The sequence below is a fragment of the Mastigoproctus giganteus genome, chromosome 11 (genome assembly GCF_048544385.1).
Source record: "Mastigoproctus giganteus isolate SK-2022 chromosome 11, ASM4854438v1, whole genome shotgun sequence".
Lineage (NCBI taxonomy): Eukaryota > Metazoa > Arthropoda > Arachnida > Uropygi > Thelyphonidae > Mastigoproctus > Mastigoproctus giganteus.
Window position 1 is genome coordinate 142,754,606 of NC_143585.1, and position 25,884 is coordinate 142,780,489.

The 25,884-nt window shown below is 38.0% G+C and overlaps 1 protein-coding gene across 3 annotated transcripts in view; it reads right to left on the reverse strand.

Annotated features, from left to right (window-relative positions):
- Positions 1–25,884, reverse strand: part of LOC150078487 (cell cycle control protein 50A-like) — a 175,220-nt gene that overhangs the window by 61,172 nt on the left and 88,164 nt on the right. For all 3 annotated transcript variants that reach the window (XM_090385196.1, XM_090385195.1, XM_090385197.1), the window contains one exon: positions 16,444–16,648. In XM_090385196.1, the coding sequence (XP_090241322.1) occupies positions 16,444–16,648 (205 nt within the window). The remainder of the gene's footprint in view (positions 1–16,443; positions 16,649–25,884) is intronic.

Here is a 25,884-nt window from a genome sequence, read left to right on the forward strand (position 1 = left end):
ATGCCTCTTTAAACATTTCTGAAGAAGACGACTCTTTGTGCTGGTTTTTTTTTTTTTAGGAGCATTAGCAACTAAGGCCATATTTCTCCGGGGATATGCAGTGGTCATTTCCTGACCTTTCCGCATCCTCCGTATTTGGTGGGCACAGGCTCGAACCCCGGTCTAATCAAGAAGCGTGTGCTACGCACTGTTGCTTCTGCCCACCTGGCGACTCCTTGTGCAACAAACCAACGAGTGCCGAGCCAATAATGAGTGATCAACAAGTGTGCATTTAGTCAATGATGATGAAGAATAAACATTCTTTAACATTTGTAAGTTGTAAATAATTTCTCTATTATTATAATTTGCTTTATTTTACAAGCTATGTTTTCATTTCTTTCAATAAATGAATCATTGTTTAAACATAAAACTAATTTCATTGTTGAGAACGTAACCCTTATTTTTAACTTTATGTCTATGGGAAATAAATTCCTGCTTTACGAATTTTTTGCTTTACGAGTGTGTGCCAGGAACGAATTAACTCAATAAATCAATAAAGTCGAGAACTACCTGTACACACACACACACACACACACACACACACACACACACACACACACACACACACACACACACACACACACACACACACACACACACACACACACACACACAGATATATATATATTTATTTTGATTGAATAAGAAAATTAACTAATAAACATAATAATAATGACATCTATTCTAATGGAAATTGGAACATCAAGAGTGATTTGATTTTGATCAAAGTTGCGATAATGCTAAGAGGGATAATGGAATATATGATTCAATTTTCAAATGATTACAGCAAGTGTTATAAGTGGTATCAATGAGCAATATTTCCACTGTTGAAAATTAATATCAGGTGTAACCCTCGCATGCTTGAATACATGCACTGACTCTGGTGGTGTGCACTTGGTGCAAGAGGTGCTGGATGCCATCTTGCAGTTATATATTTTGGGCTTGTTCCACAAGCTCTCTCAGTTGAGGGACTGAAAGTGCAAGACAAAAGTAGTGAATTTGAGATCAGATGCCTTCCAATCATGCCCTAGACAGGTTAGACTGAGGGCAGATCTGATAATCTCACAGAACAGTCATATTTTGAAGAGCCACTCTGGTAATATTCGTGGTATGTGGATGGGCATTATCCTGGTGTATTACCCATATTTTCAAAAACAGGATAACCACTGCATTCATGACATTTTCAACACAATAATAAGCTATCATATTGCCCTCCAGAGATATCAGAGTTGTTTTAAATATACTGAATGATATTTCAGCTTCCAAATCAACCTATGCACACCACCATTAAAGACACAACAACAACACTGAGTAGAAGTGAGAAGAGGAATAGAAGTCTATGATGCATCACATGGGGAACAAAAACTGCTAATTAGAGATACATCAACATTGCCAAAGACAACTACTGGATATGTTGATCCTGCTTTTTGTCAGTGCTTCTTGGAAGGTTCCATGCCTGGTCTTTGGGTCTTCACATCAATTCAGTGTTTTTTTTTTTTTTTTTTTTTTTATGAAAACCCCAAACACGAAAGGTATCAAAACCTATAGTACTTAGTACCATGCATGAATTGAAGGAGAAGTATGGGGGGAGGGGGATGCCGGAAACTTTGCTCTAGAGACTAAACATGGGTTTCACCACTTCAAGCCTCCAATAAGCAAAGTGGTGGTATTTCACCGGCAAGACAATTTGGTGAATACCATGATTCAGTGAATTCTATTCAAGAATTTGGCATAGGACATAGCAAGACTGAAATTGCAAATGCCATAAATGAGGGGAATAATAATTTAGTGATCAGCTTTTTTTATAGAGTGCATTAACCACCTTTGTTTTTTAATACACATTCTACTATTTTAGGGAGATCCTATAAAAAAAAGTACCATGGGCAGGTTAGATTGGGAAACAATTACTTTTCTTTTGATTACTTTAATTCCAATTATTTTACTTTTTCAGGTTGCAATTTTAGGAAATTCATGTGGAAGTAGGTTATTCCAGAAACCAAATGTGTAGATCATAATGGATACTGGCTGGTTAACATGTATCTTCTGGCATTCATCTTGTTGTTTGTTTGTTTGTTATTTGGTTTTTAGGAGCATTAGCAACTAAGGCCATATTGCTCCGGGGATATGCGGTGGTCATTCCCTGACCTTTCCGCATCCTCCGTATTTGGTGGTGACGGGCTCGAACCCCGGTTTAATCAAGAAGCGTGTGCTACGCACTGCTGCTCCTTCCCACCTGGCTACGGAGGTGCCTCATTCATCTTGTAATCCACATTCACTTTTATCAAATCGAAACTAAGACCAGTTCTGTAAATTTGTGAAAATGTAAGAAGCTTCCCTGGGCATTGTGGTGTGGCTTAAAACTGGAGTCCAACTGTCAACAGGGAAAGGCAGTCAGGCCCAGTGAAGCATTTGCCAAAGCATCACCAGTGGCAGCTCTCAACGCCACTGGTTAAGGGTTGGTAACTCAGAAGAAACTTGGTTATTATGGAAGAGGGTAGTTAAAAGGATGTTTATTTTTGAAACAAAAAAAAATAATAAAAAATAAATAAAGGCTGTGAGATTGTGTATACATAATGGCTTTAAATTGCATACATTGCATTGTTAGTTTGTCTTGTTTACTTTATAAAAGATTGAGTTACCTAGAAGTGTGGGGGGAGACCATGCACTCCCCTATAATAATTCTCCAGCTATTATGGGACTTGATGCAATGCACAAAAAAGCCCTGAAACAGAAGGACCCATTCCAGATACCATCATTGCATGGTTCCAGGAATAGTAGCATGGAGTGGTTAGGCATGCACCTATTATTCATTGTAAGGCAATTCATTGCCTTACAATGAATTGCCTTACACCCAACTGATGTGATCCCATGGTTTTCAAATGTGTGCCCTCCTCTTCTCATCATGTCCAAAATCAATGAGCTGTGGACATCACTTGTCCAACTAATTCAGCAATAGTATAGTATTATTAGTATTAATAGTACATTAGCCAAATTATTAATACTAATAAGAGTAAAATTAATATTAATATACAGCATCGCCAAAAAAAAAAAAAGAAAAAAGCGAACACTTCATATATCACCTCTCCATCCCTTCAATAACAGCTTGTCTAGTTTTTCCCTTGAATTTATTCAGACTATCTACCTCTACAATGCCAGATGGGAGTTTGTTCAAACAACTGACCATCCACTTGCTGAAAACAAATTTTCACACACCTACCTTGGAACCATCTTTCCTCAGTTTGAATTTATGTGCCCCCTAATGTGTGTGTGTGTGTGTAGCCTGAGCAGAAGGAAGGATTCCATTAGCATTTTCCACATTTTCTGTAGACACAAAGGTAAAGGCATTTTCCCTATGTGTCTGCAGATATTGTGGTTTCGATTCCAATCCCCTGAAAGAATCTGTAGTCTCTCTTTACATTAACAGAATTTGTTTGTTCTCAATGCCAATTTTTCGCTTGTTTATAATATAAACCCATGTCTATCTATTATATATGACTTGTTTACTGAAGATTAAAAACCATTTCTGATGCTCCTTAAGACATTTTTCATTTTTTTTTTTACATTTTTATTAACAAGAGGCCCCTAGCTATAAAGTGGCAAAGCCTGGCATACATAAATATTATATTATATACAGATGATAAACAGATTCAAAGTCATATGAATTATAATGTCTTAAAGTGAAATGAACATATAGCATGTCCAGACAATAAATCACATCACATATTAGAACTAGTCTGAAATATAAATTGTGGCACAAGGAACCACAAGATCAGCATATGGCACAATGAGCCATATGACACGAATAAGACCAAATGTGACACAAGGAGCCACTGATCTTATGAATTCAATGTGAGATGAAGACAAATAGCAGTATTGTCACAAGACATGGAGGCTATGGCTTAAGGGATATTATCCATAGCTGACTTAAGGGATATAACAGGTGTAAAATTTTGAACAAGCAATCAACAAGAAACAAGTGAACAGTTTAAAAAAGGAAATCTATATAGGAATTAAAAAAGGAATTCTATATAGGAAATTACATTCCAAATTTTGGGTGTTGATAAAAAAACAATAAAATAAAATTTATCTGCTGCCTTAATTGTTTGATATAACATTTTTTAGGCAAATACACATTACAAGAAAAGTCCTCTAAGAGGTCAATTTGAATATGCCACAAGCTGTCTCCCTGCGTTCATTCAAAAACCTTAAAAATTGCAGAATAGGTGATAAATTTAAATGTATTCTAAACCAGAGTTCCCAAACTGTGGTCTGCAGGCCTTAACAATAAAACATCTTTTTTGAAGAAGGCCAACAATCCTATTAACAGTGATGGAAAATACAGATATAGCAAACTAATGTATACTACATGGATTAATCATGACTACGTATTATTGTATTCAAAGAATAGTTATTAATATATTTGCATGCTATTTTAATATTTTTTGTGGTTTGTGGCATCTATTTTAAATATAAGAATTCTCCATGGCTTTTCTCTCAAATATAAAAATGGTCTGTACACAAAAAAAAGGTGAAAAACACTATTCTAGACAATACAAAAAATGTTTGCCACTGCTTGGCAAACTTTTTTTAGTATTTTTTGTATTACTAAGTTTACTATTGCTTGGCAAACTTCACAATATTTGGCAAACATAGCAATACTTGCCAAGTTCAGTTGGAAATTGGACCTGAATTTGAGCAAACAAGAATTTGCTCCAAAAGAGAACATATAATTAGCATTCACATTAGTAGAGGCATATGATGCAAGAAAGCAAGCTTCTATACAGCATAAAAAAAAAAAAAAATTTCCATTTCATTCACTCCAAATGCTTGTCTAGTGCTTTGAACTTATTTACGTTTCGACCTCCACTACAACAAATGGAAGTTTGTTCCATCTATCAACCACACACTGGCTAAAGGCAAATTTCTGCGCATCTATTCTACAATTTTCTTTTCTCAATTTGAATTTATGTCCCCTCAGGTGAGCAATCTGAGCAAGAGAAAGAATCCTATCAGCATTGAACTTACTCAAACCATTCAAGGCCTTATACACCTCAATTATATCACCTCACAGGTGTGCCGACCGGGCCAGCCGGGTGGGTAAGGTGCCTGCCTGGCAACCCAATGGTCGCGGGTTCAAATCCCGCCTCGGGCTTGGATCACAGTACTGCCAAAACCTTGGGAGGTGCACTATGGCCACAGAAGCCAATGCGCCAATAACTACCAAAAAAAAAAAAAAAAAAAAAAAAAAAAACCTCACAGGTGCCTAATCTCCAGATGCTGCAATTTGCAGAACTTAAGTTCGGCATCCTTCTTAAATGGAGGCCTCAAGACCTGTATGTAGTACTCAAGTTGTGGCCCGACTATTGCCTTATACAAGGGGACAATCACCTCCTTATCCCTGCTAGCAAAATTTTCTGTATATCATTGATAAGACACAATGGGCTACCTTTGCAGCCTGTCTGCACTGCTCAAAAAACTTCATATCTGACTAAATTACTCCCAGGTCCTTTTCATTGTCTACTACCCTGGGTGTAGTTCCGCACACTTGGTATGTTACTCTGAGGTTACTGCTGCCCATATGCAGTATTTTACATTTGTCAATGTTAAATTTCAGTTGCCACCTCTCAGCCCATCTGTTCAACTTTTCTAGATCCTGTTGCAGTAGTATACTATCATTACTGTCAATTAACAACCCTGCTAACCTTCGTATCATCTCAAACTTAGACATTAACACTGATATACCTTTATCAATATCATTGATAAACATAGAAAACAATACTGGGCCCAACACCAAACTTGGAGGACTCCACTAATGACTTCAGTCCATGAAGAGCAGTGTCCATTGATTACCACTCTCTGACTTCTCCCAGTCAACCATCCTTTTGGTTGAGTGATAATAAACTGATAATAATGATAATGAACACCAAGACAAAGCTAGAATATCATGAAAGCTAGTATGGCATTAAGGGGAAGTTGCTGCTATGGATAACGGGATGGTTGAGTGGGAGAAGACAGAGAGTGGTAATCAATGGACGCTGCTCTTTGTGGGCTAATGTTATTAGTGGAGTCCTCCAGGGTTCGGTGTTGGGCTCTTTGTTGTTTTCTGTATTTATCAATAAAATTGATGAAGATATATCAGGGTTAATTAGCATTAGCATTAGTAGAGGCATACGATGCAAGAAAGCAAACTTATGCAGTATCAACCAAAAAAAAAAAAAAAAAACCCCTCCTATTTCACCCCTCCATTCGTTACAAATGCCTGTCCAGCTCAGCCTTAAATTTATTTAGGATATCAACTTCTACGACAAAAGATGGAAGTCTGTTCCACCAATCAACCACCCACTGGCTAAAGGCAAATTTCCGCACATCTATTCTACAACTGTCTTTCCTCAATTTGAATCTATGCCTCCCCCTCAGGTTCTTAATCTGAGAAAGAGGAAGAATCCCATCAGCATTCAGCTTGCTTAACCTATTCAAGGCCTTATACACCTCAATCAGGTCACCTCACAAGTGCCTACTCTCCAGGTGCTGCAATTTGCAGAACTTAAGCTTTTCTTGGAAAGAGCACCCCTTTGTTCCCCTCATCAATCTTGTTGCCCTTCTTTGTACTCGTTCTAGCAACTCTACATCCTTCCTGAAATGAGGTCTCCAGATCTGTGCACAGTACTCTAGGTGTGGCCTGACCATTGCCTTGTACGACAGGATAATCACCTCGCTGTCACAGCTAGCAAAATTCCTATACAGGTAACCCCAGCTTAACGTTGATAATTCGTTCCGGAAAAACAGAGCGCTAAGTGAATCCGCACTAAGCGAGCTCCGCATTCCCATAAGGTAACATATGTATTTGTAAGTTGCAGTCGATGCCATAGGATATTTCCTAATCAATAATAAACGGTAGTGAAAAGATGGACAAATGTCGGTCAAAATATTTGTACATATAAAATATTCTGCATTACATACGTATATAACAGTGGTAACTATTTACTATCAAAATTAAACTTAAAATTCTAATTAAAATCATGAATTTAATTGATCGAAATTGATTTTGATTGATTTAATTTAATTGATGAATTTAATCATGAAAAATGTGTCGATTTTGGGTTGAACTTTGGCCCTCTTCTATATAAACTAAAAGAGGTATTAATTTTAAATCTCCCGCAGTGTTACCACCCAACAATAAAGTCACCCGATCCTTCGCCGCTTTGAAACCTGGCACGTTTTTTGCTTCTTTCAATAGGAAACTTCTTTTAGGCATTCGTTTCCACAAAAGTCCTGCTTCATCTATGTTATAAACTTGTTGAGAAGTATAACACATAATACACCTCTTCAATAATTTTAACAAGTTATTTTTTGAAAGTTTTGGCTCCTTAATCTGGACTTGCGGCTTCTCCCTGGATTTTAAATGTATTCAACCAGCCCTTACCAGTTTTAAATGGTTCCACATTTTTTTTTTTTTTTTTTTAGGTGAGTTTTCTTCAGATCATCATATTGGCTAATCTCTCTCTCTTTTTTTTTTTTTTTATTTTTTTATTATAATATTTAACTTAACTGAACTTTGCATTGAACTTTATTTTCAATAAAATTAGTTAAAGTCTTTTCCATTTCAATCCTGCCTAGCCCTAGTTGCTTGCAGTGGAACAGCTATCTTTCCAGCTGCTAAAATCAATTCTTTATTTTTTTATAATTGTTCTTACAGTTAAACTTGCAAGTCCTAAATTATGGCACACATCCGTTCGTCGTTGATGGGAATCGATTCCCTTCAAAATGTCTAATTTAATTTTCAAATTCAGTCTTTTTCTTACATTTATAGTCTTCGTACTGTGATCAGATGTTGCTTTTTCATTCTTATTGGCCATTATTAACTCTTGTAAAATGTAACTGCGTTGGTTGCATTAATTACGATACAATGTTCAAGTAAACTGTCCATTATACACGATGTCTAATACTGTACTGAGTGATGACTAGACTTCAGATAAATGCATATAACACAAATATTACAAGCGATATACTTGATCATTTTTTAAAATGTTGATCTCGGAACAAGTGACTGTACTGCAATTAAATCAGCGTGTGAGAAAATTTCACTGAGCGTGGGAAACGTTTTAATGCTGTTTTGCCATTCATTTTCAAGCTATCGACTCCATCACATGAAACGATTTCGTTAAATATGCCAAAAATGCAATCTGCAAAAGAGCGTTTTATAATGATCTGTAACAGCGTTATAGTCAGATATGGGTTATAATATAAGAATAGCGTTATAGCGAATCAGCATAAAGCAAACCGCGTTATAATGGGGGTCTGCTGTATATCATTGACAAGACTCCAATGACTGCCTTGCCGGCCTGTCTGCACTGCTCTCAGCAAACTTCATATTTGACTGCACAATAACCCCCAGGTCTTTTTCACTTTCTACTTCCCTGAGTGCAGTACCACACTGTAAGTATGCTTCTCTTGGGTTATTGCTATCCATATGCAGTACTTTGCATCTGTCAATGTTAAACTTTAGTTGCCACTTCTTAGCCCACTTGTCCAACTTATCTAGATCCAGTTGGAGTGGCATACTGCCTTTACTGTCATTAACAACCCTGCCAACCTTTGTATCATCTGCAAACTTGGACATTAATCCTGATATACCTTCATCAATATCATTCATGAATACACAAAACAACAATGGGCCCAGCACCAAACCCTGGGGAACTCCACTAATAACCTTTGTCCACGAAGATGTCCAAGTTTGCAGAGGAAAAGAAGGTTGGTAGGATTGTTAATGACAGCAATGATAGTATACCACTGCATTAGGATCTAGGAAAAGTTGAGCAGATGGGTTGAGAGTTTGTTTGTTGTTTGGTTTTTAGGAGCATTAGCAACTAAGGCCATATTGCTCCGGGAATATGCGGTGGTCATTCCCTGACCTTTCTGCATCCTCCGTATTTGGTGGTGATGGGCTCGAACCCTGGTCTAATCAAGAAAACGTGTGCTACGCACTGTTGCTCCTTCCCACCTGGCTACGGAGGCGTCTGGGCTGAGAGGTGGCAACTGAAGTTTAACATTGACAAATGCAAAGTACTGCATATGGGTAGCAGTAACCCCACAGTAACACACCAACTCTTTAGTATTACACTCAGGGTAGTGGAGAACGAAAAGGACCTGGGGATAATTGTGTAATCAGATATGACATTCTCTGAGCTGTGCAGACAGGCTGCAAAAGTAGCTCATGGTGTTGTGTCAATGATATACAGGAATTTGGTAGCAGGGATAAGGAGGTGATTTTCACCTTGTATAAGGCAATGGTCCGGCCACACCTTGAGTATTGCATACAGATCTGGAGGTCTCATTTTAAGAAGGATGTAGAGCTTCTGGAATGAATACAGAGAAGGGCAACAAGATTGGTGAATGGAAGAAAGTGTTGTTCTTACTAAGAAAGGCTTAAGTTCTGAAAATTGCAGCGTCTGTACACTAGGCACCTACAAGTTGATCTGATAGAGGTGTATAAGACCTTGAATGGTTTGAGCAAGCTCGATGTTGATGGGATTCTTCCTCTTGCTCAGATTACTCATCTGAGGGGACATAAATTCAAACTGAGGAAAAACAATTGTAGAATAAATGTGCAGAAATTTGACTTTAGCCAGCAGGTGGTTGATAGTTGGAACAAACTTCCATAAGTCGTAGTGGAGGTCGACAACTTAAGTAAGTTTAAGGCAGAATTAGACAAGCATTTGGAGTGAATGGATGGGTGAAATGGGAAGATGTTTTTTTTTTTTTTTTGGCTGATGCTATATAAGTTTGTTTTGTTGCTTCTTATGCCTCTACTATTGCTAATGATGGAGGACTGCATTGACCATGAAGCATACATAGCTAATCAATCTGAATATGGATTTAGAAATTCTGCATACAGATGGTGATCAGAAAGTCATTTCTGATCAATTAAAATAACTGAGAAACCATTTTGAAGGAAGTTATTCCCACTGAAGTCTTGAAATTCATGTTCTCAAACAATCGTATGGAATCATTAGGAAATATTATTATGGCTCTGAGAATTCTTGTAACATTGCCAGTACCAGTGGCCAGTGCTGAAGGAAGTTTTTCCAAGATTAGCATTAGCATTAGCATTAGTAGAGGCATTTGATGCAAGAAAGCAAGCTTATGCAGCATCAGCCAAAAAAAAAAAAAAAAAAAAAAAAAAAAAAAGTAACATAAATAAATAAAAATAACCACTTCCACTTCACCCCTCTGTTCGTTCGAAATACCTGTCCAGCTGAGCCTTAAACTTATTTAGGCTATCAACTTCCACGACAAGGGATGGAAGTCTGTTCCACCCACCAACCACCCGCTGGCTAAAGGCAAATTTCCGCACATCTATCCTACATCTGTCTTTCCTCAATTTGAATTTATGCCCTCTCAGGTGATTTTTCTGAGCTAGAGGAAGAATCCCATCAGCATTGAGCATGCTCAAACCATTCAAGGCTTTGTACACCTCTATCAGATCACCCCGCTGGTGCCTAGTTTCCAGACACTGTAATTTGCAAAACTTAAGCCTTTCTTCGTAAGAGAACCCCTTTGTCCCATTCACCAATCTAGTTACCCTTCTCTGTACTCGTTCCAGCAGCTCTACATCCTTCCTGAAATGAGGCCTCCAGGCCTGTATACAGTACTCTAGGTGTGGCCTGACCATTGCCTTATACAAGGGAATAATCACCTCCTTATCCCTGCTAGAAAAATTCCTATATATCATTGACAATACACCATGAGCTACTCTTGCAGCTCGTCTGCACTGCTCAGAGAACTTCATATCTGCCTGCACCACCACCCCCAGGTCCCTTTCATTCTCTACCACTGTCAGTGTAGTACCACAGAGTTGATACGTTGCTCTGGGGTTGCTGTTTCCCATATGTAGTACTTTACATTTGTCAATGTTAAACTTCATTTGCCACCTCGAAGCCCATCTGCTCAACCTTTCCAAATCCTGTTGCAGCAGCATAGTGTCAGTAGTGTCCTTGACAACCCTGCCAACCTTCGTATCGTCTGCAAACTTGGACATTAAGCCTGATATACCATCATCAATATCATTTATAAATACAGAAAACAATAAAGGCCCCAATACTAAACCCTGAGGGACTCCACTAATAACATTAGTCCACGATGAGCAGTGTCCATTGATTACCACTCTCTGTCTTCTCCCCCTCAACCACCCCTTTATCCATAGCAGCAACTTGCCTCCAATGCCACACTGCTCCAATTTGTGCAGCAGTCTTCCATGTGCAACAGTATCAAAAGCCTTTCTAAGATCCAAGTATATAATATCAAAGTTATTCCCAGCATCCAGTTCTTTTGTGACTGCATCATAGTATCCAATCAAATTGGTCAGGCAAGACTTCCCCTTAACAAAACCATGCTGTGTCCTAGCTATAACTGAAGTCTTGTCTAGATGATCCTGCAGTGCTTCTTTCACCAGTGCCTCCATTAATTTTCCGGGAACAGAAGTTAAACTCACAGGTCTATAATTACTTGTGTCAGCCTTTGATCCCCCTTTGTGAATTGGGGTCACATTTGCACATCTCCAGTCAATGGGTACCTCCCCTGGGTCCAAGGAAGCTCTCATAATTATGGCTAAGGGTTTGCTTACCTCCTTTGCTGCCTCCTTTAATATAACTGGATAGATCCCATCCACCCCAAGTGCCTTTCTTGTGTTTATCTTCAACAATTTCTCCTCCACTTTGCTCTCAGTTATTACAAGATTCTCTAACTTACTGCTAGAGTTGAATACACCTCTGGCATTCCCCTCGCTGAATAACTCCTCATGTGTGAATGTCGATGCAAAATATTCATTTAGTTTGTTAGCTACCCGAGCAGGGTCATCAACAGTTGACCCATCGATCTCAAGTGGACCAATCTGATTCATCCCCTTCCTTCTAGAGTTTACATAAGTAAAGAACTCTTTGCTGTTTTTCTTCGCATCCCTTGCCAAGGATCTCTCGTAATCTGCCTTCGCCTGCCTAACCTCCTTTGTAACTTGGTTACAGATCAACTTGTATCTATCATAGGCGTCCGTGTCACGTGTTAATTTGTATGTATCCCATGCATTTTTCTTCTCTGCCATATGCCTCATTAGTTCATCTGACAACCATTTAGGCCTAAACCTTGAACAATATTTCTTAGTTGGTATGTAAAGCCTAGTAGCTTCCACGATAAGTTCTTTGAATGCTTCCCATTTTGAATTTGCTGTTGGCAATATCATCAGTTGATCCCACTGTATAGAATTTAAATACTGTCTCAGTCCATTGTAGTCGCCTTTACGAAAGCAATATCCCTTCCCTTTACCCCTAATGGTAGTTACCTCTTTGAGTAACTCCCACTTCAGCACACTGTGATCACTGCCACCAAGTGGTTCATTTATCTGCAGATTCTTAATGCATGAAGAATCACTACTGATAATCAAATCAAGAGTATTACTCCCTCTAGTTGCCTCCCGAACATGCTGATGTAGAAAACAATCATCCAATAAATCCACAAAAGCCTTGCTACTGTGTGAGTGACCAGCCCCCAAATTCCAGTCAATATCTGGGAAATTAAAATCCCCCATTATAAGACTCTCTGATTTACTGGCCCACTCTATTTCTCCGAACAGTTTCTTATTATACTCATCAGAGTCATTAGGCCTATAGCACACTCCTACTCTCAATTTTGATCTCCCAATGCTTATGTCACACCAAACTGACTCGACACTGCACTGTCCAGCGATGTCGACTGGCTTCACTTCCTTGGATTTTATGTGTTTTTTAACTAATAGCATAACCCCTCCTCCCTTCCTATCCTGTCTATCCTTTCTGTAGACATTGTACTCCCCAAATTCCAGTTCTGCATTTCTTATATCTGTGTGACACCACGTCTCTGAAATCCCCACAATATCTGCCTTTGATGTTTTGAGCAATACCTCAAATTCATCAAATTTATTTACTAAACTCCTAGCATTGGTGTACACACAAGTATACATGCACCTGTTCTTTTTCTTAGCTACCCTAACACAACCCATGTGTTTACTTGTACCCCAATGATTCCCAGCAGTCTCTGAAATATCCTGCATCTTATTTTCCAGGCTGCGGCTCATTCCAATAGAAGCAGTGCAAGAATCACTTTCACCTCTGCCAGTGGCTACTGTTAATCTATTAGTCCTTGTATCCCCCCAATCTAGCAGTTTTCCGACCCACCTAACATTGCCTCGATAGCATCAGCAAACATTCTTGCACCCTTTCTATTTAAGTGTATCCCATCCCTGTAGAAGCAGTCTCTCCTGTTAACAAGTACAGACCAGGCTGAAAAAAATTCTACCCCTTGAGCCCTGCACAATCTTTCCAGGGCCGAATTGATTGACAGGGCTCTCGTCATATACTCCCTCCTATCGTGTCTGGGCAGAATTGCAGACACTTTCAATTTCAACCCTAATTCACGGCTTTTTCACGGCTTTTATTATTAATCAAAAGATGATATTAATCAAAACCTACCTCTGTTTAAGTGATGATACATTGCTTGGTTGCCAATGTATCCAAAGATTAGCAGCTGCTAGGCTGGAAAACATAAATGGGTGTCAGATGAACTAATGAGACATGTGGCAGAGAAGAAAAATGCATGGGATACATATAAATTCATGGGTGACATGGAAGCCTATGATAGATATAAGATGGTCTTAATCAAGTCACAAAGGAGATTAGGCAGGCAAAGGCAGATTATGAGAAATCTTTGGCAAAGCATGCAAAGAAAAACAGCAAAGAGTTCTGTACCTATGTAAACTCTAGAAGGAAAGGGATGAATCAGATTGGTCCACTGGATATTGATGGTTCAACTGTTGATGATCCTGCTCAGGTGGCTAATAAACTAAATGAGTATTTTGCATCTACATTCACACATGAGTAGTTATTCAGGGAGGGGAATGCCACAGGTGTATTAAACTCTGGCAGCGAGCTAGATAATCTTGTTATAACTGAGAGTAAAGTGCAGGAGAAATTTGTTGAAGATAAACATAAAAAAAGGCACCCAGAGTGAATGGGATAGCTCGGACACAGCATGGTTTTGTTAAGGGGAAGTCTTGTCTGACCAATCTGATTGGATACTATGATGTGGTCACAAAGGAACTGGATGCAGGGAATAACTTTGTTATCATATATTTGAATCTTAGAAAGGCTTTTGATACTGTTGCACATGGAAGACTGCTGCACCAAAGGACACTGCTCTTCGTGGACTAATGTTATTAGTGAAGTCCCTCAGGGTTCAGTTTTGGGTCCATTGTTGTTTTCTGTATTTATAAATGATATTGATGATGTTATATCAGACTTAATGTCCAAGTTTGCAGATGATACGAAGGTTGGCAAGATTGTTAAGGACACTAATGACAGTATGCTGCTGCAACAGGATCTAGAAAAGTTGAGCAGATGGGTTGAGAGGTGGCAAATGAAGATCAACATTGACAAATGCAAAGTATTACATATGGGAAGCAGTACCCCCAGAATAACGTATCAACTCTGTGGTACTACACTGACAGTGGTAGAGAATGAAAAGGACCTTGGGATAATTGTGCAGGCAGATCTGAAGTTTTCTGAGCAGTGCAGACGGTCTGCAAGAGTAGCTCATGGTGCCTTGTCAATGATATACAGGAATTTTGATAGCAGGGATAAGGAGGTGATTATCCCCTAGTATAATGCAATGCTTAGGCCACACCTTGAGTACTGTATACGGTGTGGACGCCTTATTTTAAGAAGGATGTAGAGCTGTTGGAACAAGTACAGAGAAGGGCAACAAGATTAGTGAATGGAACAAAGGTTGCTCTTATGAAGAAAGGCTTAAGTTTTGCAGATTACTGTGTCTGGAGACTAGGCACCTGCAAGGTGATCTGATTGAGGTGTATAAAGCCTTAAATGGTTTGAGCATGCTCAATGCTGATGGGATTCTTTCTCTTGCTCAGAATAATCATCTGAGAGGGCATAAATTCAAATTGAGGAAAGACAGTTGTAGGATAGATGTGTGGAAGTTTGCCTTTAGCCAGCAGGTAGTTGATTGGTGGAACAGACTTCCATCTTTTGTTGTGGAAGTTGATAGCCTAAATAAATTTAAGGATGAACTGGACAGGTATTTGGAACAAACAGAGGGATGAAATGGGAGTGTTTCTTTTTTTTTTTGGCTGATGCTGCATAAGCTTGCTTTCTTGCATCGTATGCCTCTGCTAATGCTAATGCTTTTCTACATAAAAGACACACCTGTCAATACGCACTGATTGATATCTAATCAGGAAATAACCTATGTAATTATTTACCTGTGCATTTGCAGTGCTCAGCATTCTCAAGGTCGAATAAATACCACTATGTAATTATTTACCTGCATTTACATAGGTCACTTATGAAAAGGCCTTTTGCTTCGGGTTCCATAATGCATGAGGAAGGATGCCTCCGTAGCCAGGTGGGCAGGAGCAGCAGTGCATAGCACATGCTTCTTGATTAGACCAGGGTTCGAGCCCATGACCACCAAATATGGAGGATGCGGAAAGGTCAGGGAACGACCACCGCATATCCCCCGAGCAATATGGCCTTAGTTGCTAATGCTCCTTAGAAAAAAACCAAATAACAGCATGAGGAATATTGTTGCATCCAAAAGAGCAGGACTAAAATATTTAACTAAAATATTTACAAACTATACAAATATTTAAAATATTTACAAAATACTACATTATTTAAAAAATACTAAACTATTTACAAATACTGTATATAATATCATTAATTACGTTACAATGGAACATCAAATGTTAGACAGGGAAGCACAAGCACTAGGTTGGTGAATGTTATGGAGGCAGTTCTCAATAATTAATTGCATTGTAGTGACGTAATTGGCTCGAATAAATATCACTAGGAGGAAAACCTTTTTAATGTATAGAGAGATATTTTTATTATAAGATTTTTAATAAAATGAACTGAATGAAATAAACAATAAACTTATCAAAAAATTTATAATTTATTTTTGATCTGGTTTTGCCTCTTTCTTATTACTATTTTTGTTACATGTATTTAAATTACTTTTATGATTTTTAAGTCTTGAATGTACTTTAAAGTTTTTTTTTATTTTCTAGACTAAAAAAAAAAAAATTTGAAAAGATTTCAAATCAGTGATGTGCAAACAAGACAGCCATATGACAGCTGTTTTATGTCTACTGTCAGCCAATTTTGGAATTGCCTTTCTAGAAATGTACTTGTTAGAGTGGGAAAAATCATTTGGCTAAGTGTTCCCTTCAGAAGAACACTATTTTGAAGGTTAAATTCCTACCATGTCAGTAAGCTTATTATCACTACATTGTAGATGTCCAGATATTATTTAGATCAGACATTGTATTTCTAAAATTTTCATATTAGATGCTTTATATCTTACCATTAAATAAGCTATTTGCAATTGCTCCACAAGGTGCTATTGGAAGCTTCTGAGTTCCATTACGACCATAATCAAAAGGTTCACAGTTTCTAACAGCTGTTTCACTATGGACATTACCTAGGAGTTGCCAGTCATTTCTTGATCTAACATACCTTCGATGATTTTGATGGAAATTGGTCAAGCCATAATACAGATAAACATCTTTCTGCAAAACACAAAAAAATATAAATAAAACACACTATCAAGGTGGAAATAATCAACATTTTATTTGAGTATCAAGAAAACAGATGTTTTCTTGATACTTAAAGGTGGTGGTGGAAAGGCCTGGGTTCAAAACTATTCATGGGCAACAAAGGAAAAAAAAAAAAAAAAAGAATTAGTATGGTTGCTTTAAAAACAAATAAGGGAATTATTGAACTGGTTTTTTTAATAAAATTAAGTAGGAAATAATGGAACATTGAAGGGGGGGTACAGAGAACAATAGGCTATGAAAACCAAATTAGAGATGCCTTTCTCAGCATGATGTTAGCAATCTGAGAAAGGCAAATTTATAATCTTTGTTCTGACTCATCATGTATGTATGTATGAGTGCAGTACTACACTCAGGGTAGTGGAAAATGGAAAAGGCCTGGTGGTAATTGTGCAATCAGATATGAAGTTTCTGAGCAGTACAGACAGGCAGCAAGAGTAGCTCATGGGGTCTTGTCAATGATATACAGGCATTTTGCTAGCAGGGATCAGGAGCTGTTGTGTCCTTATATGAGGCAATGGTCAAGCCACACCTTGAGTACTGCATACAGGTCTGGAGGCCTCATTTTAGGAAGGATGTAGAGCTGCTGGTACGAGTACAGAGAAGGGCAACGAGATTGGTGAACCGAACAAAGGGGTGCTGTTACCAAGAAAGGTTTAAGTTCTGCAAATTGCAGCATCTGGGGACTAGGCACCAGCGCAATGATCTGATTGAGGTGTATAAGGTCTTGAATGGTTTGAACAAGCACAATGCTGATGAGATTCTTCCTCTTGCTGAGATTCTGCACCTGAGGAGACAAATTCAAATTAAGGAAAGACAGTTGTAGAACAGATGAGTGGAAATTTGCCTTTAGCCATCTGGTGGTTGATTGCTGGAACAAACTTCCATCTGTCATTGTGGAAGTTGACAACTTAAATAAATTCAAGGCTGAACCAGACAAACTTTTGGAGTGAATGGACAGGTGAAACGGGATTTTTTTTTTTTTTTTTTTGGCTGATGCTGTATGAGCTTGCTTTCTTGCATCATAAACCTCTACTAACACTAATGCAAACAAGAACATGCTAAAGGATTTGTAATGTTATTTGCGATGCTTATATATTAATATTATTTACTGTGGTGTACAAGCAGTAGAATAGTTTATTTCTTGATTAGAAAAACTAAAAAAAACAAAAAGAAAACAGACAATGGGTTGTTAGCAGTCTTGGTGAGTTTTTACAATATGAAAGTCCAGATCTCCCACTCAGAAAATCAAGGAAATCATGCTAAAAGAGAGAGCATGAATTTATACACTTTTTTTGGATGCAATAAACTTATTACTTGTGTAGCTTAAATGTAATATTAATCTTAATGTGTGTGTGTGTGTGTGTGTGTGTGTGTGTGTGTGTGTGTGTGTGTGTGTGTGTGTGTGTGTGTGTGTGTGTGTGTGTGTGTGTGTGTGTGCGTGCGTGTGTGTGTGCGTGTGCGCGCGTGTGTGTGCGTGTGTGTGAGCATGTGTTTATTGAAAGGTATAGTTTTTAATGCAGAATGGAGTTAGCTTGCAAACAGAAACTGCATTAGTTTTTAAAAACCATATGGTGGGATAACAATTAACATTTCGATTTTAACTTTAAATTTAAGTTTAAATTTAGAGGTGCCATATGCTTGATCCATCTTTGTGGGGGCTTCTTCAGCAGATTTTAAAATTTAAAATTAAGAACTTTTACTTACATTCCAAAACACTATTACCATCTCATTATAACTACTGTTATAAAGGAAGAAAAAATAACTACACCCAGTTTTCAGTCCACGGTACACTACAAACAATGAGATGAATAAAGGAGCTTAGGTCATTCTAAACTGCGAGTTACAATTCTGTTGTGTGGCTGCCAGTCTTCTTCTAAGACACCTGACATCATTTGTTGGCCATATATTTTGGTGGGTTGGCTTCAACCCACCAAAATAGCCTTGGGACCTGGTTTCTCCTATGTTGGACTGCTGTTGTTGCCCTAAGGGAATGTCCACCTCATTCTTCCCCTTCCCCCATATTATGTGGCTAGTCTTCATAAATGACGTTGATCAATATCTTTTTAAAGATGATTCTAGTCTATGTTATGCACGTGGATTGAGTTGGGAATAGTGGTGGGGAGGGGGGTATCCAGTTTTGTTTTCTGACAGAAAGAGAGCAGTGCACTGAGGGGTGGGGGGATGTTAACTCTTCCTCTGTTTCTGTTCATCTTTAGATGCCTGGCTAGTTACTGTCCAGTTTCTTACTGTCATTCATATTGTCTAATATGGTTTCTGTTGTGTTCTGCCATTCTCAATTTTAATTTCTGGTACGATTATGCAGACCAGTTTCAAGTGGGGTGGGAGGAACCAGTTTCAGTCTCAGGATATCCCTGCATTTTCTGTTGCCTTTGAAGTATTCCTTTACATGGCGATGCTTCCGGGCTATTCTTGCTGTTTATCACCAAATCCTGGATGGCATGGGTCTCTGTCTAGCTTGCTGGAAGTGGTCTGGCTTTTTGAAACCTGTTATGGCCTTATCCATTATTTTTCTTATAATAGTGGGAGGGATAATAATTTTTGATTAAGATGTCATTTATAGCACTGTTTCAAAGAGGTGGAGACTGAGCATGCAGAGGGCTCTTAATGTGAGGCTCTTGACAATACATACTTTACTTCAATGGAATGGTTGGAGTTAGTAGTAGTTAAGGAGCCTGCTTCTGTCTGTGGGCTTTCTATAGGAAGTTACTAGCATTTCATTTTCTACTTTGATAGCTATGTCTAGGATAGTAGGGTGCTGTTTATACCCACTGCTAGGGTAAACTGCATATTGCTGCTGTTTATATAGTTATGGAACTTCTTTAGCTTTTCACCTCCATGGGGCAATATTATTAATTGCCCCATGTCATTCATGATATAGAGCCATAATTTGGGTTTGTATGAGCATCCGTCCAACATTATTTCAGTTTCAAGCTCTGAGATGTATAGCTCTGCTAAAATGGGAAGGAGGAGGGTTTACCCATGCTTAAGCTTTTGTGTGTTTATAATATAGCTCCTAGTATTTGATATATGACTGACCTGCAGGTAGAATTTTAATTTCATCAGGAAGGTGAAGTTTATTATTATTTTCAAGACATGTTGAAAATAATAGAACCTGGCTATAAACCTTCATGTCAGCGAAGAGGTTTACAGGCAACAGCAAAATAAAACTCTCTGTCAATGAGGAGGTTTATTTTGAGGCATCAATTAAAATTTCACCCTTCTAAAAAAAGTAGAAATCACATATTAGCAAGGAGGTTATAAAGTGAGTTGCAAAGTAAACACTTGAGAGAGAGAGAGAGAGAGAGAGAGAACAGAATGAGCTACCAAAAAATTGCTTGGGTAAATAACAACGTAGATTGTTGCATGTGCATGAGCAAATGTTCACTTTAAAGTTGGATAAAATCACTGATGTGCAGAATACGAACTACCTCTTCATCTAGAAGCAGTACCAAGCAGAAGGGCTCAACAATTTTTTGTTCTTGACCAGTTTTCCTGATCTTGATTCAGTTGATGCAAGTAACAAATTGTGAATACAATCAAATTATGGCCACTGAATGTCACTGTTTTCTGCCTACTATATAAAGAAATGTGCAGAAATTACAGAATTCTCCTTTTTTACACAGAAGTAAACTGGCTGTCAAGGGTAAAGGATCTCAGAAGAATTTCTGAACTGAAGGATGAGATAAAAGCATTCTTCACAACACTAATGTGCCAGCAATGAGTTTTTCAATGATTTCAAACTGCTTGCTCAGCGTTGTATCTCAGAAAAATATAGTCAGTATCTTAAATAGCCTGAAACTGTCACTCCAGGACTGAAATATTATTTTTAATGTACAGGATATCATAGAAGGATTTCTTCAGAAGACCAAACTGTGGTGGAAATGGCTCAATTGTTTGGTTGAGGTGAGTGGTCCTCTAGGCACCTCAGATCTTAATAGAGTGTTGGTCTATTCTCCAATGGAGTCATTCTCTCATGGACATTCTCAGCTTTCTGTTGTTTAGCATTACAAGAATGCAAAATGGGATTAACTCCTTTATTCCACACTTTACCATAAAATATTAGCTTTTATCTACACCTTGGTTTTCCAATAAATGTACAAATGCTGTTTGAGATAAGAATATTGCATATCCCAATTGGCTTGCATCCAAATCTCCAGATTCATTTTCTGCCACACCAAAGCTTGCAACAATTGTAAAACAGTTATTAATCAGTCCAAACTAGATTCTGAACAGACTAAGAGAAGAAAACTTGCTTCTTTTCCAAATGGTAGTTGAGAATTCTGAACACGTGTTACAAGAGCAGTAACTCTTGCCCATCTGTATTCCCACCTCTGTTGAAACCCAGCTCAGCTAAAGATAAAGCTGATCTGCTTGCATCCTACTTTTCTTCTAACTCATGTATTGATGATCTTGGTAAGCCACGTCCTACCATTCCCAGTAGACTGCACTCAATGCCTCGTATGGTCTTGATGAATGATCCTGATACCAAGAAAGCTCCAAGGCCTGACAGTATTTCCCAACCTGTTCTCAAAACCCGTGTTTCTGAGCTTCTTCCACTTTATTATTTCCATTGGTGTTTTTCCTTCTTGTGTTCCTCCTTTATGATATGAAATTATTATTTTATCAAATTAACATTATTTGAAAATTTGCTCATATCCTGTCAGTTCCCAGAAACGGTGACAAATCCCTCCCAACCAATTATCATCCCATTGCACTTACCTTTACTCTTTCTAAAGTAATGGAAAAATCCATTAACCACCAACTTTTAAACTATCTAGAAACCTTCCATCTGACGAATGATCACCAATATGGATTCCATCAGTCTGAATCGACTGGCAATATACTGGCTTATATTATCCAGTTTTTACAAATTCAATGGAAAAGTTTGGTGAAACTCAAGTAGTTGCTGTTGACATTTCAAAGGCTTTTGATTGTGTTGGCATAGAGATCTTCTAAGTAAGCTTGCATCTTATGGACTGTTGAATAATTTTCTGTAATTCGGTATCCAGTTTTCTCTCCGACCACTTATTGCAGATGGTGGTAGATGACACTCCATCTTCTAACTTCCCCAATAATACTGTTGTTCCCCAAAAGTTCAGTTCTTTCTCTACTCTTTTCCTCTTGTATATTAGTGACTTTGTTCCACTGACTGCAAATGGTATCCACAGTTTTACTGATGCATTTCGCCTTCTAGTTTGAGAAACCTTGCCCTACACGAACAGCTTCAACATCTCAAACTTCTCAACTAATTTCTTAAATGCTGATCTCCAGGTAATTCTCCAATGGGGCAAAGCTAGTTTAGTTTATTTCAATCCTGCTAAAACTCAGTCATGTCTTATATTCTGCAAAAAGGATTATTCTGTACTCAGGCTTATCTTTGATGACACTCGGATTTCTAAACAAGGTTAGATATCTCTATTAGGGATTACCCCAATTTCAGTGGTGCGTTATACCTTCATAGGGACCAAGGCAAAATGGAATTTGGTTGAACCATCTAAAGAAAAAACTAATAAAGAACATTTTCAATTCATTTCACTGTGAGAAAAAAACAAACAATTTTTATAACATAAGAAAAATATCTAACCCAGATGAATAATTCGGCAGTAATACATACACTTAATCCAATAAGTATTTTTACACTACTTTATTTGGACTTTTCGTGCTTTTGGGCTGAGAAATTCTATATCAGTTCATTATAACATCATTCTTAACACAAATTATTGCCAAATTACTTAATTTTTCTTGTCCAACTGAATTTCTAATATAATTCTTAACTCTTTTAAGCACAGAGAACAATCGTTCTGCTGATGTGTTCGAAACAGGAATTGACAAAAATATTTTTAAAATTATGTCCACGTCAGGAAAAGTTGATACTAGTCCTTCTTGAATTGCTTCGCACATTAAAGAAAGTGAGTTTAAATTTTCATTTTTTGCAAAATGTATAAAATGCATTAATTCTTCTTTAATCTAAAATATTCTCTAAAATATGAGTAAAAAAACAGCAAGTTTTTGAAACAGTGATTTTGGGGTCCCCTCTTATTCTTATTCTTATTTGGTTTTTAGGAGCATTAGCAACTAAGGCCATATTGCTCTGAGATTATGCGGTGGTCATTCCCTGACCTTTCCGCATCCTCCGTATTTGGTGGTGACGGGCTCGAACCCCGGTCTAATCAAGAAGCGTGTGCTACGCACTGCTGCTCCTTCCCACCTGGCTACGGAGGCGCCTGGGGTCCCCTCTGATCAGGGCCCTAGGTAGATATCTTTTTTGCATATAGGATAACCTGCCACTGCCCAATTTCTAATCTCTCTTGGCATAAGTACATCACAAATGTTGCTTCCTCTATAGTTAAAAAAAACTGGGTTTTCTATTTTGTCCTCAGCACTACTTTTCAGTCAAACAGCTGCTCACTCTATACAAATGTAGAATATAGTAATTGCATCTTTTGATACAGCATTAAGGCATAAGTTGTTTGGGTTAACGGTTGATAAGTAGCAGGAAGATGTTTTCATTATATTTGGTGTTGTTCAGATTCAGTTAGGAAAAAGAGTAAGATAAATCATGTAGACATCCTTCCTGATGAGTACTCCAGAATCTCTGAAAAATGTGCAGATTGTCAATCATCTCCATTTGATTCAATAACTGACTCATCGGCAGATGAGCTGGAGCCAAGAAATCTGCATTAAAAAGTGGAAATAATGGCTCCTAGAGGCCAACAGTAATCCTTCAGTAACTGGTCAACATCTTTTTGCTGGCAATGAATACAGAAAGAGCATTTGTTCTTATTACTTATGCTTCTATCTGCATTTGGAGTCTAATATGTTGTGCCAGTTCCATCTCGATCAGTTGCAGTTCAAGTCTTGAGATGAAAAGGCTCTTAGAAAACAGACCTCAAGCTTTGAGTTGCATAATCACTATGTATTTCTGTCATGACCGATAAATTGATTAAATAACTTTATTAAAAAATAAAATAAAATAAAAGATACGTAAAACTGATGGAAATAAAAGTAAAACAGTAGCTTCCAGTGCGAGGTGTCCCTTCTTCAGATGAATAGTGAATGGTGGCATATACGTTACATATTATAAAAGTCAATTGGGCATGATCATGAAAAATACGTCTCGTGCCAGTAAAGCACGACTATGTACCAAGACAAATGGTGCATGTATATATGTTACATGGTATAAAATAAAATAAAAGAGTCACTGGGCAAGATCAGATGTCTGGTGCCGGTAATGCAAAACCACAAACATGAGACGATTAGCAGCTCTCATTGCCTTTTAAAGGGCAAATTCCATAATTGGGTGAATATGTACTCCCTTATTACGGTTCAAGGCTATTACAATTGGATATGTGTAGTGCCTTAAGCCACGAGCATTCATAGCTTAAGGCACTACACATAAGCCATGAGCACTCATGCCTTATGAAAAAAATCCCATTTCACCCATTCATTCACTCCAAAAGTTTGACTAGTTCTTACTTGAATTTATTTAAATTATCAACTACCACAACAACAAATTGAAGTTTGCTCCACCAATCAACACCCTAAAGGCAAATTTACAAACATCTATTCTACAACTGACTTTCTTCAATTTGAGTTTATGCCCTCTCAGGTTCGTAATCTGAGCAAAATGAAAAATCCCATCAGCACTGAGCCTGCTCAAACCATTCAAGGCCTTATAAAACCTCAATCAGATCACCTTGCAGGTGCCCAGTCTTCAGACACTGCAATTTGCATAACTTAGGCCTTTCTTCGTAAGACCACTCCTTTGTTCCCCTCACCAGTCTTGTTGCCCTTCTCTATACTTGTTCTAGCAACTCTACATCCTTGATAAAATGCCTCCAGATCCATATGCAGTACTCAAGGTGTGGCCTGACCATTGCCTTATACAAAGGAATAATCACCTCCTTATCTCTGCTAGCAAAATTACTGTATATCATTGACAGGACCCCATGACCTGCTCTGGCAGCCTGTCTGCACTGCTCAGAAAACTTCGTATAACCTTTGTGTCATCTACAATTGTCGACATTAAGGCCTGATATACCTTCATCAATATCATTGATAAATATACAAAACGACAAATAGCCCAACACCAAAGCCAGGAGGACTCCACTAATAATTTCAGTAAATGAAGAGCAGTGTCCCATTGATTACCACTCTCTATCTTCAACCATCCTTTTATCCATTGAAGCAACTTGCCCTTAATGCCATATTGCTCCAATTTGTACAGTAATCTTTCATGTGTAACAGTATCAAAAGCTTTCCTGAAATCCAAGTATATGATATCAAAATTATTTTTTGCATCCAGTTCCTTTGTGACCATATCATACCTCCTCCCTTCCTGTCCTGTCTATCCAATCAAATCGGTCAGACAAGACTTCCCCATAACAAACCCATGCTGTGTCTGAATTATTACTGTATTCTTGTCTAGATGACCCTGCAATGCTTCTTTATTTTCCGTTATTTTCTTTTGATCAGAAGTTAAACTAACAGGTCTGCAATTACTTGTGTCACTCTTTGCTCCCCTTTGTGAACTGAGGATACATTTGCATATCTCTAGTTCATGGGGGCTACCCTTGAGTCCAAGGATGCTCTCATAATTATGGCTAAGGGTATGCTTACTTCCCTTGCCATGTCCTTTAATATAACTGGATAGATCCATCCACCCAAGGTACCTTTCTGTTGGTTAATTAACAATTTCTCCTCTACCTTCCTCCCAGTTATTACAAAATCATTTAGAACATTGTTAGAGTTTAATAAGCTTCTGGTCTCTACTTCCCTACACCATTCCTCATATGTGAATGTAGATGCAAAATATTCATTCAGTTTGTCAGCTACCTGAGAAGGATGATCAACAGTTGAGATGTTGTGATATATTTCTGATGTAGGGGATAAGGTTAGAGCCCGTCACCACCAAATACGGAGGATGCGAAAAGGTCAGGGAATGACCAACACATATTCCCGGAGCAATATGGCCTTAATTGCTAATGCTCCTAAAAACCAAATAACAACAACAACATAACAACATCAACAGTTGAACCATTGAAATCAAGTCGACCAATCTGATTCATCCCGTTCCTTCTAGATTTTACATAAGCAAAGAACTCTTTGCTGTTTTTCTTTGCATTCTTTGCCAAGGATTTCCATAATCTGCCTTCGTCTGCCTAACC